The 14039-nt window shown below is 46.8% G+C and overlaps 1 protein-coding gene across 2 annotated transcripts in view; it reads right to left on the reverse strand.

The window, feature by feature from the left end:
• SNX25 (sorting nexin 25) overlaps window positions 1-14039 on the reverse strand; it is a 144601-nt gene that overhangs the window by 51477 nt on the left and 79085 nt on the right. For both annotated transcript variants that reach the window (XM_090036087.1, XM_090036088.1), the window contains exons 7-8: window positions 11758-11948; window positions 906-1037 (exon numbers count right to left, since the gene is read on the reverse strand). In XM_090036087.1, coding sequence (XP_089892213.1) covers window positions 906-1037; window positions 11758-11948 — 323 coding nt within the window. The remainder of the gene's footprint in view (window positions 1-905; window positions 1038-11757; window positions 11949-14039) is intronic.

The raw sequence follows: 14039 nt of genomic DNA on the forward strand, positions 1-14039 counted from the left end.
TATGCTACTTTTTTATTAGAAAAACTAATGACACTACTCACATGCAAGGAAGGGGGAATCTTAAAGGAAAAACAAGCAAACTTCTGTTTATATGAATTAAATAGTCATACAGAGTAAATATCCTTTTATTTATAATGGGCTAGGGAGGACAAGAAATTGGGCCCACGGTGAGCAGAACAGGAATGGCATAGTAATTTGGCAGTCAAAACATTTCTAAAAGTAAGGAGGGCCTGGACACAGAACATTTACATCACTGTAGCCTGTGTGTAAAAAAAAAGGAGTGCACACACAACATTTAATCCTATTCTGGTATACCTTACTCTGATCTGGTGTAGAGTTATATCAGGAAAAACTAGGATAAGACTACACTACTACAAGTATCATGCATTAGCTCTTGTCCAAGACTAACCATTTGCTCAGTACAAACAAGCTATTACCTGCTCCCCAAAACCATTTAGTAGCGATGTGTTACAACAGCACATACTACAGCTATCCTGGGTCATTTATCTGCTCAGTACACTGATGTAATCTGCATCAGTGTCCTAAACTGATAAAAAGTTACACCAGTGTTAATGCACTGTGCATCCAGGCCCCTAAACTAGATACATCATAATAACTGACCTAGTAGTGAGGTAGGAGTAGTTATACTCCAAATATTTCACTATGAATTAAGAAAGGCACCTAAAACAGGAATTCTAAAAACCAAGGCAATGACATAAATAGGTTGACATAATAAATTGCCTAGTCCCAGCCTGTGCAGTAGAAGCAGTGCTGATTTCTAGACTGATGAAAAAAAGAAAACGTTAACACGGAAGCAATTTCTTATAAATTTAGCAGCAGAATCTCACCATGTAAAGACTATTTCATTAATAAGCCCTCACTCATGTATTTGTCACTACCCTTACCTTGTTAGCATTCTTCAAATACTCCACAGATTCCCAAAGACTAATTAAAGCCCTCTTATCCATCCTCTCCATGTATACATGAAAGTGTTTTCGGTAAGACGGATTGGCCAAAATATCCTCAAACTGAAGAATCTGTAAAAGGCAAAATCCAGAGTAAAACACTGAAAAGGTAATTAGATGAGATGTATTGACAGCTGTTCACAATCCAAGCAGCTGGTTATAACCAGTTTAAGTGGATACACAGTAACAAATCCTCATGTTGAAATGGCCACACACAACTGGTTTAGGGATATGCTGAAAAGTCCTTATAAAAGCAACATGAAAAAGGCTGTCTACACAAAATTCCCCCTTGCTAACAGCTTGTTTTAATTAGATTAGCTAACCTGGTGCTGACCACTGTTAAACTGTAGGAGAAACCTTCTCATCTTGGAATGCAAATCTGAAAAGAAAAGCAGCTGCTACTGCCTAATCAATGGGAACTTTGCCCATTTTAGGTGGGGTGATGAAGAAGGAATTGCCCATCTATATATGGCATTTCCATAACTTCTCCCATCTTTGGAAGAGGCACTTGTAGCCATATTGTGACCAAGACGGGGAAAAAAAAATCCTGGACACATGCATCATTCACTCCTCACCTCCCTGACAAATCACTCCACTCAGACGGATTCTATTAATTCTAATCTTCACCATTCAGGAGTCATGACAGACTGAAATTGTGTGCGTTTTGAGGAAAGCAAATGCACTGGACCCCTAGATTCAAAGTAAAGGAAACTGTCTTATTCTCTACAAAGTAATGTTCAAGTTCACACCAGCTTTCGCAGCCAAAACCAGTAGCTTAAATAGGGCCGGAGAACAGCATCAGCCCCTGGGTACCAACTTTGAAGGGGTGCCAAAAGTCATTCCCCACCTTCATGGAGGCACCAAGAGCAGTTTCACAGCACTGCTCTTGCAGAAGCAGCAACTGGAGCACAGACATATTCGCCAGTGCACAGAGCCCTAATTAATGCCACTAACCCACTTAAAAAATTGGCATTTGGACCAGAAAGAGTCCTTACATCAACTTCTCCAACAACCCTCTGCTCAAGGCAGCACCACCCTTATCAAACTATCCCAGACTGTTTGTGTAAGCTGTACTTAAATATTTCCATTGACAGAGATTTCACAACCTCTTGGCAATTTGTTCCAGTGCTTAACAACCGTCCCAGTCTGAATCTAACCAAAATCTCCCTTGTTGCAATTTAAGATCAATTATTTCTTCTCCTAGCCTCTGAACAGAGAAAGAACCATCAATCACCACCCTATTTATAACAACTGTCTCTGTATTTGAATCCCAGTTTTTCCAATCTTTCCTCATGTGTCATGCTTTCATAGTTTCATAGATGTAGGGTCTGAAGGGACCTGAGCAGATCATCAAGTCCGCCCCCCTATGCTGGGCAGGAATGAATACTGGGTTCACATGACCCCAGGTAGGTAATTATCAAGCCTCCTTTTAAAGACCCCTAAGATAGGAGCCAGCACCACTTCCCTTTGAAGTTGGTTTCAGATCCTGACCGCTCTGACTGTGAAGTAGTGCCTCCTGACATGTAGCCTGAACCTACTCTCAATCAACTTGTGGCCATTATTCCTTGTTACTCTGGGAGGTGCTCAGGGGAACAGGGTCTCACCTGCTTTTTAGAGCTCTAATAATTTTTTGTGGCTCTCCTCCTGACTTTACAAAAGATGCAAACATATTGGAAAGTGCAGGGCTCAAGTACTCAAGAGAATGGAAGAACCACTTCCAAGGGCATATGACAAAAGTGATTATGGTCTCTATTTCACTGCCATATCACCAACAATTTGAAGTTTATTTATGAAATGATTCCTCGATAAATGTAGTTGACTACTTTTTTGTCTGTCCTAAACCCCTGAACTCTGGGCCAAGTGCTTCATGTTTGCCTCAGCAGTTTCTAACTGACAAGGATGTGCTGCTTTCCCTTTCCTTCAGTTTTCTTAAACTATAATCTTCTGGAAGCTGGTTCTCACATTAAAAGCTATTCACATATTTAATGACCTGTCTCTTGGAGCTCACTTGATAAATCTTCATCAATCCACTTGCTTAAGTGGGAAAAAGGCTTTTGCTGCAGCAATGATGATCAGAATGTCAAGTAAGAGAATATAAACATGACATTTTAAAGACTGGTCTTTGGGATTAGCTACAAACTCCCTTCATAAAATTCCAATCAATCAGTCTAATCTAGAAGGATAATTAATAGCCAAAATGGGAGGAGCAAAGTACATACAAAAACATGGAGGAGGAAAACCAGATAGAATCGTGTAACGGCATTTTCAGGTTGTATGCTGCAACAACCCAGCTTAGGAGCTAGGACCCAGCTACTGCCACTACTTTTTGCAACAGTATGTGGTTCAGTGAGAACTCCTAAGGCCACCATGGCTACAGAAAGAAGATGCACGTAAACCAATTTAAGGTATCAGAAACTGGTCTAAACCCGTAACACAACAGAAGTTCAGTGCACATAAACCAGTTTCAGAATGGCCAAAACTGGTTTAACATAAACCTGAACGTAGTATCTTTGGGTCAACCTGGTTTATGCAATTTCTGTCCCAGACCCCTTCCTAGTTAACCCAGTGTCCCCCAGCATCCCAGCATGCTTTTCAGCCCTGGGCTTTGCTGTGCTGTCTGCTCCAGAGAGCAGGGCTAGCCCTGCCCCTCTGTTCTCTAGCTGGAGCAGGGGCAAGGGCATGCCCAGAGCCAGCCCAGCATGACCCCTAAGACTAAAGGAGCATGGAGGGGGCTTATTCTCCCACCCTCCAGGGACCGCACCTGGCCAGGTGAAGTAGGCCCTGTCAGGGTAACCTACCTTCTCCCCACTGCAGTGGCAAGGGGAAGAGTGTGATCAGAGCTGGCTGGCTGGCATGGCCCCACGATCTACCACCTTGCCAACGGCTGCAGCTGTGGCTGTGGGGCTGAGGTAGGCTGGCCCATGGGCGCTGCTGAGGGCAGACAGAGGGGTCAGCCAGGCTAGGCTGCAGGAGCAGGGCCCTTCCCAACCTGCTGCAGGGGAAGGGCCTGGTGAGGCCAGTCAGGCTAGGCTGTAGGGCCAGGACCCTTCCCAGCCATTTGTGGCTCTGTGACAGCATGGCCTGGAGGCACAGGCAGCCACTGGCCAGGCAATGGCACAGAGGCAACACCACTGCATCAGCCGGACTGGCCGCGTGAGATGCATTAATTGTGCCTGCAGCTGCCTGGGCCAGCTCGGAGGCACTGGAGGGCCCAGAGCCTGGCAAGCGCCCTCCGCAGGGGGCTCATGTTTCTGCCTCTGCTGCCATGCCCCCTGTCCATCACTGTGCAGCACCCAGCCAGCTGCAGCTGCACCAGAAGCTGTGAGATCGCTGGGGCCGGCAGTGCTGTTCTGTTTCCCACGCCTCAAGCTCCTGCAACTGGCTGCTTCCCCTGCCCCCGTCGCACTGCTCTGGGTGGGCAGGTGGGTGAACCAGTGGCTTCTTCCCTGTGGATGCAGCTCTGGCTCCAGCTCCTCCCAGCTGCCTTCCATCTGCTCTGCCCACTGAGCAGTTCTGCAGCGAGACTGAGTGAGTGGAAGGCAGCCAGGAGCTGGAGCTCGATCTCCCTGCACTAGGCAGAAGCCGCCAGGCTGAAGCTTCCACACACCTGGAGCAACGCAGCAGGAGCAGGAGCCACAGCTGGGAGGTAAGGGGAGCAGAACAGCCCTGCCAGCCCCAGCCAGTGCACAGCTTTGGTGGAACTGTTCTCAGTGCGGCTGCAGCCAGCCAGGTGCTGCTATGCTCCCCTTGCCTCCAGTGGCTCCACCTTCTCCCACTCCTGCTGCACCACACTGGGTGGCAGGGGTTGGGAGGAAGCTTCAGCCTAGCAGCTTCTGCCCAGTGCATGGAGATCCGCCTCAGCTCCATCTGCTCCCCGTGCGTGCCCACAGGGGCTGCTCATTGCACCAGGCAGGTGGAGAGGATGGAAGGTGACCAGCAGCTGGATCCAGAGCTCCATGCACTGGGCAGAAGCTGCTGGGTTCAAGCTTCCTGCCTGTCCACCTAAAGCGGTGCATCAGGGCAGGGGTGACACAGGGGCAGGGTTGGCACAGCAGCAGCTGGAGGCGAAAGAGGCAGAACAGCCCCACTGGCCCCAGGTGTACACATCTTCTGGTGTGGCTATGGCCAGCTGGTTGCTGCAAAGGTGACAGGGGGCGGGGGGAGGAAGGGGGACAGGGTGGTGGATACATGAGTCCTCGTGGCAGGTGGCTGCTGGACTCCGTGCCTGCTGGCGGTTCTGAGTTGGCCTGGGCAGTCGCGGGCACAATTAACATGTCTCATGTGGCCAGTTGAGCTGCTAAGGCACCTGACTGCAGCTGCAGTGCGACTGCCCAGCCAGCTACCATCTGTGCCACCAGGCCAGGCTGTAACGGAGCCACAGCTGGCTGGGAAGTGCCTTGCAACCCCCTGCAGCCTGGCCCAGGCCAGCCCCTTCCCACCTCACTGCAGCTCCATAACAGCCTGGCCCAGCCTGGGAGCAGGAAGCCAGGAAAATCCACCTGCACAGCTCCCATAGCCCCAGCCTGAGCCACAGCCTGCTGGGAAGGGACCAACCCCCGTAGCCTGGCCTGGGCCAGCCCCTCCACATCCGCCTCAGCAGTGCCCGAAGGCCAGCCTGGCTCAGCCTTACAGCCCCAGCCCTGGGCAAGCACCGAACAGGGGGGAAAGCCAGGCAGACCCCAGCTGGGTTCACTCGTGCCCATGCCTGAGAGGGAAGACAGGGGAGTTTAATTCCCCTTCCTGCCCCACTTTGCCTGAGGCACTGGTTGGCTCATGTCTAGCCATGCCCCGCCCCACTCATTGACAAGCCTGGCAAGGGCTGCTTCCCCCCTCCCCACTCCAGGCACACCCTGGCTGGGGTCCCTGCGGGCCAGGGTCGGGGTTTAAACCTTTCCCCAGTCATACTCAGCAGCTTGCCAGGGGGCCTGGCCACACCCCCCGGGTCAGCTTCTCTCCAGCCTTGCAGCTGCTGCAAAAGGGAAGGGAGGGCTCCCTCTAGTGTTCTCCAGCTTTTAGCCTGAGCCATTGCAAGCAGGTGGCTGCATTTCTGGAATCAAAAGAGAATGTCTATTCAGTTGCAAATCAGTTCAATTGATACAAGTTAGACCAAGGGTGAGCAAAATGCAGCCCAAGGGCTGGATATGGCCCACCAGGCCATTCTATCTGGCCCACAGGGCCCCTAAAAAATTTAGAGAATTAATATTTATCTGCCCCTGACCGCCTATCATGTGGCCCTCGATGGCTTGCCAGAACTCAGTAAGTGGCCCTCTGCCCAAAATAATTGCCTGCCCCTGGGTTAGACTAACCTTCAAAGACTGAAACAATTCAGGCTCACACTTTTTGAATGTCTGTCCCTAGCCCACTTGTTTCCAAGGAAGAGCAGGGTAAACTTCTACCGGTGAAGCCCCTGCCTCTAAATATCACTGAAGTCCCGCATCTGTGGGCCAGGTCTGCAGGCTAACGGTTACCAACTGTTGTAATTCCTATAGATATCAGTCAAGAGGGCACAAATTCAGGACTTCAAGTAAAAAATAAGAACTAGTAAAAATGACATTTTGGGAAACACTGTTTACATAGAGTCTAAATTTGGCACAAAAAATAAAAACAAAAAACAAGCCACCCCTGAACTTCACATGCAGAGCCCTGCCTGTTCTTGGAAATTCACAATTTAAAAGAAAACTAAGGGGGTGGGAAATAAAAATATCATTAATATTTTAATTATGATTCATCATGGTACAGGGCAAGAGTTGATTTTTTTGCCTGGGCTATTAAATATTTATCACGACTACAGTCCATGAGGGGAATACAATACATATACAATTCAAAATGTATTCTGCTGGAAGTCACCATCTTTCTGTTTTGAAACAGAATTCAATATCCTAATGCTTCAAAGCACATAAAGGAAGATTCTCATAAAACACCATTGCTCAGTATCAACACTGATTATACTACAGAGACCAAAGTTACATGCCCACACATGCATGGGTCACATGTACCAGCTCAAACCAAATATTTGGGGAGTAGGTCTTATCTTAGAATTATCAGCCACAACCATCCCTTTAAGCCTTAAGAAACACCTTCTGAAACAGCTTCAAGGATGGAGATAAAACTGTAAGCAACAACCCCTCAAGCCAACGAGCATGATAAATATGACACCCCTGGTAAGCAAAAGGCTTTGCCAAACTCCATGGAAGGATTTTTTAAATTTGCACAATAAAAGAAAATTATTTTAAAAACCTGTATTGATGGTATCTTACCCCATTTAAAATTAAATGCATTTATGGTACAGGAATGGGAAAACATTGAAGGGAGTGTGGCCAGTTGTAGGGATTCTACCACATATGGTGGACATGTCTCAGAATTCAAGTTCTGGAAGAAAGTGGGAGATACAGGGAGGAAAACAACAGGGTACTACTTATCAGATAACCCCCTAGTGTTCCTATCAAACCTTCCTGAGAACACTGTGACATATAAGAGTCGTAAGGAACTGATCACTCATCTTTTAGTGGCTGCAAGAATTACAACAGCAAAAGCCTGGAAAAATGTGACACCCCTAAAATCAGTGACTGGTTTCAAAAAGTTTGGAAACTTTTAGTAATGGAAAAGTTGCCCTATTAAGTCAATGTTTTGCAGGGGAGAAGGAACAAAGATACTTTTTTGGAATTTGCATTAAAAAAAAAAAATCATCTCCTACCTCTGAACCAGAGAATACGAGAAACTTTTCTGAATACTGAAGGAAAGTACATGCTCTGAGCTAACACTTGAGACCAAATTTGGAATAAATTCAAAACTGAAAAGCAGAGATGAGAAGACAGTGAGATCTATATTATCTCTAGAGAAAAAAGGGAGGTGAATTATTACATAGAAATAAAGAAACATAAAAGATTAACATTGATGGAAATATAAAGGAAGAGTCAGAGACTGAAAGGAAGGAAAGAAAAGAACAAAACTCCTGTGGACATCGACTTGAATTAAGGGAGCACTGTTGATGGATGATAAATATCTGTCTTTATGCATATTTTAGGGAATTGGATACATATTTAAATGTCAAACCTGTTATTTGGTAAGCTGGATTCATTAATAAAGTTAAAAATACACTGGCATTAGTTAGAATCTGCACTAAAGTTTTACACATTCAAATTGAATTTTTTCCTCATTGAGGCAAAAATATAACCCCCAGTATTGCATAAGGGTCTATTTAACAGCTAACTATAGTACATAGGCAGTTCTGCTAGACATTTATCATGAACGCATTCAGTGACCTCTATTCTAGGGTAATCTGATTCAGGACAAGGCAATAAGGTAAGATACAACTGTATCTAAAATAAACAAAACAAATAGAAGACTTTAAAGTCCCTGAAATATTTATACTGCTCTGTGAGTAAAACCCAGCTAATTTATGACCAGCATTGCTTTTGCTGTGAAAGAAATTCAGACAATTTTGGATTTTAGCCATTTCAGACCTTAAAATGTGTGTTCTGAGAACAGGGACAGCTTACCTGACTACTTTCAGAATCAACTCGGTAAGCCAGTGGTTGTCAACCGGGGGTATGCATACCTCTAAGGGTACTTTAAAAGGTCCTAGGCGGTATGTAGACATAATGTGGCTGATAAATGCCGCATGCGTGCGCACAGCTGCAGTGCAACACGCAGGCAGCCAGGAGAGCAGTTGGATGCGGCTGGTAAAGGTGTGGTGAGGGCAGGCATGGGGTGGGGGCAGATCGAGGCCACAGCAGTGGAGGAGGAAGTGGGGCACAGGCAGGGGCAGGGGCTGCCCAGCTGGGGTGAAGCACTGGACTGGGCCGTGTGAGGAGTGGCTCCCACTTCTGCATGCATCCCGGAAGAGCACAGGAGCATGCACCCCCAGATCTGCATGGGGCAGGGTAGGCTGCCTCTGCAGGCTGAGGCTGCGCTGGGCTCTTCTCAGCAGGGGCTGGGCCAGGCTGTGCTCTGGGCAAGTGGTGGTGGCACTGGGAGGGGGCTACAGGAAGGGCTGCAGCCACACCAAAATTCACTCCTTCCCAGCCACACCTCCATAGCTTCCTCCCAGTGCTGCCAGCACCCACCCCAGTGCAGCACAGCCCAGCTCCCACCCTGAACAGCCTCCTACTAGCCCCAGCCCATAGCTGCAGCCCACCCCACCCCACACACAGATCCAGGGACATATGCCCCCCATGCCCTCTCAGGGGCGTGTGCAGCAGCAGGAACCGAGGGAGAGCGCCAGACAGAAGCACAAGCGGCTCACAGGGGGAAGGGTTGGTGGCTCCCGCCGCTGTTCGCACCCCAGGAGGGCATGGGGGGCATATGCCTCCAGATCTGTGTGGGGTGAGGCAGACTGCCTGTGAGCTGGGGCTGTGCCAGGCTCTTCCTAGTGGGGACTGGGCCAGGCTGCAGCACTGGGAAGGGGTTACGGGGAGCTACAGCAGCACCAGAATTTGCTGTAGCTTCTCCAACCCCACCTCCCAGTGCTGTTGCTTCTCGTCCTGAACACAGCATGGCCCAGCCCCCACTCAGAACAGCTCCGTGCCAGCCCCAGCCCACAGCGGCAGCCTGCCCTCCCACGCGCAGCTCTGGGGGCACATGCCCCCGTGTCCTCACAGGGATGCGCATAGCTACAGGAGCTGCCCCCAACGTGGCTCAGTCCTGTGCCCCGCCCCAGGTGGGCAGCCCCTACCCGTGTGCCCCAGCCCCACTCCCTCCCCCACTGCTGGGCCAGCCCACCCTTGCTCCACACGCAGATCCAGAGGCACACGCCCCATGCCCTTCCAAGGTGCATGCACCAACGGGAGCTGCCACCCCCTCCCTGAACCCTCTGGATGAGATGCTCATGGCTCTGTCCTGCACTCTGCCCCAGTTGAGCTGCCTTAGCCCCAACACCACCCCCTCCCTCACTGCAGGGGCCTCAATTTCCTCCCCTGCCCCTTAAAAACAAGAGAAAATATAAAGGGGTATATGAGCTGGAACTTCGAGAGAGAGGGGGTACATTTGTTTAAAAAAAAGGTTGAAAATCCGTGCTGTAAGCAAAGCATGCATTACAATGCAGACATTTACAGGAAATGATATTACTCTCTCTCTACTACGAAAGAGAAAGTTGTCTGTATTGTATGGCTATGACAAAAGCACAAGACTAGGCTATTAATTAATTCACTCTTCACTTAATGAATAGAGTATATTCCCTAAGTCTATTAAAAGAATTCAGATCTCTTCAATATGCTTAAAACAAGCAGTCTAAACACTATCAATAAATGTCTGTCCTTAAACTGCTTCACACATTATAAGAAGCATAAAAAAGTCAAGTTTTCTTCCACTGGCTGATCTGTAAACAACTTAGTACCTGAAGGGCTTCTAGGACAACCAGTTTCCTTTTAAGAAAGGTGTGAGTGAGAAGCTAATATTAGTTTTGTTTAAGTAAAGACAAGTGAAGAAAAATGGAATTGCTCACGTACACAGCTGTCTGCAGGATCTGTTCCACCACAACAGTAGTGTAATTAGGGTGGAATGAGGGGGGTATTCATCCTGGACTGCTGACTTAGAGGGGACACCTGTATGGCCCATACCCACCCAGGAGTCTTTTCCATGGCAGGGACAACCCTACATAGCCCAGCCATAGGGAGCTGAGCAGGCACAACAGCCCTAAGCCCTGTACTATATCCATGGGGGACAGGAGCATGATGGGCTTTGCCATGGGAGGTACAGCCCTGCACCAAAAAGCGTATTACAAGGGGGTGCGAAGGGGGCACCAAGAGTGATCTCATGGATTCCATGTCACCTGGGCTGCTGTGCCAGTGTGTAGTGAGCATGCTCTTCAGCTACACAGGAGCTGTAGCAGCTGCCACATGCATAGGTGCTGACTTTGGGTTTTGCCTGTGGGGTGGGGTGTGCGTACCTGTACCGTGAATGGGCTTAAACTGGTAATAGGTGTGCATGAACCTAAATGTACGTGTGTGTGTGTGTGCGTGTGTGCATGTGTGTGTGCGTGTGTGTCGCATGTGCGCTCTTGTGCCAAGCCCCACACATACTCAGAAGAGGCAGCGTGTTACTTGAACCCAGCTCACCCAATGTCTGTAAAGATCAGGCACTTTACTGGGGCTTTATTGGCACTTATCTAATAACTGACTGAAAGCTAAAAGCACCAAAAAGCCCCGCTAAAGTGCCCAATCTTTACAGATGCTGCAGAGCCAGGTTGAAGTAACACGCTGCTTCTCCTGGTGAAGTGTGGGTTATTTGTTTTGTTTTTTAAATGTCTGCAAGGAGCCGGAGTTCTAACATGTAAAACCAAAATGGCCACGGCTCATGGATGCTAAGCACTTGCTAGTATTTTTCAGTGGGTGCCTGAGCCACAGAGCACGGAGTCAGCACCTACAGACACAAGTGCAGAGAGCAGGCACAGGTAAGAGTCCCCTTTGCCACCTGCTCTCTGGTGGTCAGCATGAAATTGCCTTCCATTTCCCCATGCCTCTGCCCAGGGCATTAACATATTTTGCTATGCCTCTACTTTCCTGGCTTTGAAATAGAAAAAGACTGGACTGCCACTACCCATGATGCTTTTCTATAATCATATTTTAAGGGAAAAGGGAAAAAAAACTCTCTTACTTCAGGCTTTACCTATATATTTTGCTACAATTGCAAATACAAAGATTTTACCATCTTCAGTGAAAATGGCTTCCCTGAAATTCTGTTGCACAGCCAAATAGCAATTATTAAAACTATCTCATGAGCTTGAAATGGATAGATAACGAAGCAAAAAGCCAAGACATTTCAAAATTTCATTCCGACTATATTCGATTCTTACCTTCTGGCTTGGAGGGCCATCCCCCTCGTCAGGTGTACCATCGTCCTGCTGGTCATAAGCAGGACCCCCAAGAAGTCTTATTCTCTTCTCACATTGCTTTTTTGCCACAGTCAGCTGATTAATATACCTCTTCACATTGCGGGCCCTCAAGAGGTCAGCTTTCATGGCAGCAGTCTCTTTACCTTTAGTATCTATGGTACAGAGTAGGTAAATCAGAAATAATTCTTCACAACATAAAACTCCAGTTTAGTAACCTTTGATGCACATGGCGTTCAACAACTTGGTGGGTATTTGAATTAAAAACAAAACAAAGCAACAACAATCCCTGCTTCAAAAACTGACTGGTGACTCCCTTTGGTATACTCTCAGATAGTTCCACTAAACATAAAGGCTTGGACCGGATGAAACTCACTCAAAAGACAAAAAAACTAATCAAGTATTGCTAGGGTAAGGAAGGTTGTTAAATGAAGAGTGGGTCATGGGGGGCAGGGGCATTCAGGAGAACGCGTTTTGTGCACCAGCATCAGAAAGACACAGAGTACATTCAATCTATTTTTCCCTCCAACCCCAGTTTCTTCCTAGTTCTATAAATGCCTGACGACAAAATCAGATCAGAACCGATGCAGCAATGAGAATGATTCCTGGGTTACGCCTGATTGGGAACGACTCCTTTTCAGACATTCTGTTTGTTGTGTTTTGCTCAATCATACTTCTTGTTCATGCAGTTCAAGCTACTTGGCCTGAACTCTATTCAAAACCATTCAAGGCTGAATGCTCAGTTCTTGACCCAGTCAGACCTACTGATTCATAACAGCAGACATGCACGATATTGTGAGAGAAAGAGTCTGCGCCCATGGAGAGAGGTAACGTGAGGCTTTATGGGGAGTCCTCTTATTTAGTAGCAGGTATTTGTCACAGGAAAAAAAAAAGAAGAAAAATCAGGCTAATCAGTGAAATGGTCACATTGTGTTAAATGTGAATGTGTTTTTGTTTTGATCATCATATTCATCATTCACACTTCTAACAATAAGAGATTGAATCTGGAGATGCCAAATCATTTTGTTCATTTGTACATTTTATAATTTGGAGAAGGTAGGGCATATTGTACCTTATATCTTTTCTCCCATCTCCTATTTGCCCTTCTTACAAAAACAGCAACCTCTAACCAGGACAGTTACCAAATAAAGTGATCTGTTGACTCTTAGACAGAGATTACATACCAGGGAAACTGATTTTTTAACGATTAAAATAGCTTTACCTTATAGTTAATATAATCTCTGTAATGTACTATTTATAGGGCACCCTAAGTGTGTATGATACATTTCACATAAAACGTAACACAAAGTCCCTGCACTAAAGGGATGTTTACCCTAGTGATGCCAAACCCAAGGGCACCGCCAAATCTTTTGAAGAGTGTCTTGAGGTAAGGGATGACAGGCTCAAACTTGTTTCTGCCTGGCCAAATCCCCGCCCCACCTGGGGCCCTCTGCAAGGCAGTAAGCACTACAATATATAAATTAGTGGGTGTCACTCAATTCACAAAAGTTATGGAGGAGTGCCTTGAGTCAAATGAGGGGTGCCTGGAGTCAGATGAGGTAGTGAACCACTGGTTTACACTTACAAGTACACAGACTTTGCCTTTATATGAGGAGTAGGAATACAAAACAAAGGGAAATTATTGGGAAAATGTCTGTGCTAGTATTTTGTACATGTATTGCACAAAGTATTCAGAGGTCGCATTCCTCTCAAATTGTCCTTTTAAGTTAACTTCTTAGGACATTCAATATCATAGCTTGGAAATAGACTGTCAATGGACAGTGGCAGAATGGAGATGAATGGCAGCAAGTGGGAGCAAAGAAGTGTTCTGCAGAACAGCAATGTTCATTGGAGTAGGAACAAGGCACTGGTTTATGAAGAGGTGGAATGAAGTTAAGAATGGGAAGTCATAAAAAAGAGCATTACTTGAGAGATGGAGTAGTACCTGAGAGGGAGAAGCATAAGAGCTGTAGTGCTGGAAAGCTAATAGAAAGGTCTAAAAATAGTTACTTACTATTTAGGAATGTATCAACAGTGTTTATAGGAGAAGTGAAAACTAGAATTAAAACAATGGGGGAAATTGTTTGAAGTAATTACCAATTACAGTCATTTGCATGAATCAAGTTAAGTAACATAGAAGACAAGTATATATAATGAGCAGGTGTCCTTGAGCCAGTTGTATTGGTATAACCACACCTCCAGTTTTGATGCAACTAGGCTACGCATGCCCTGCAGGAAACTGGTAA

Source organism: Crocodylus siamensis, chromosome 2, assembly GCF_052110815.1.
Source record: "Crocodylus siamensis isolate JL-2025a chromosome 2, ASM5211081v1, whole genome shotgun sequence".
Classification (NCBI taxonomy): Eukaryota; Metazoa; Chordata; order Crocodylia; family Crocodylidae; genus Crocodylus; species Crocodylus siamensis.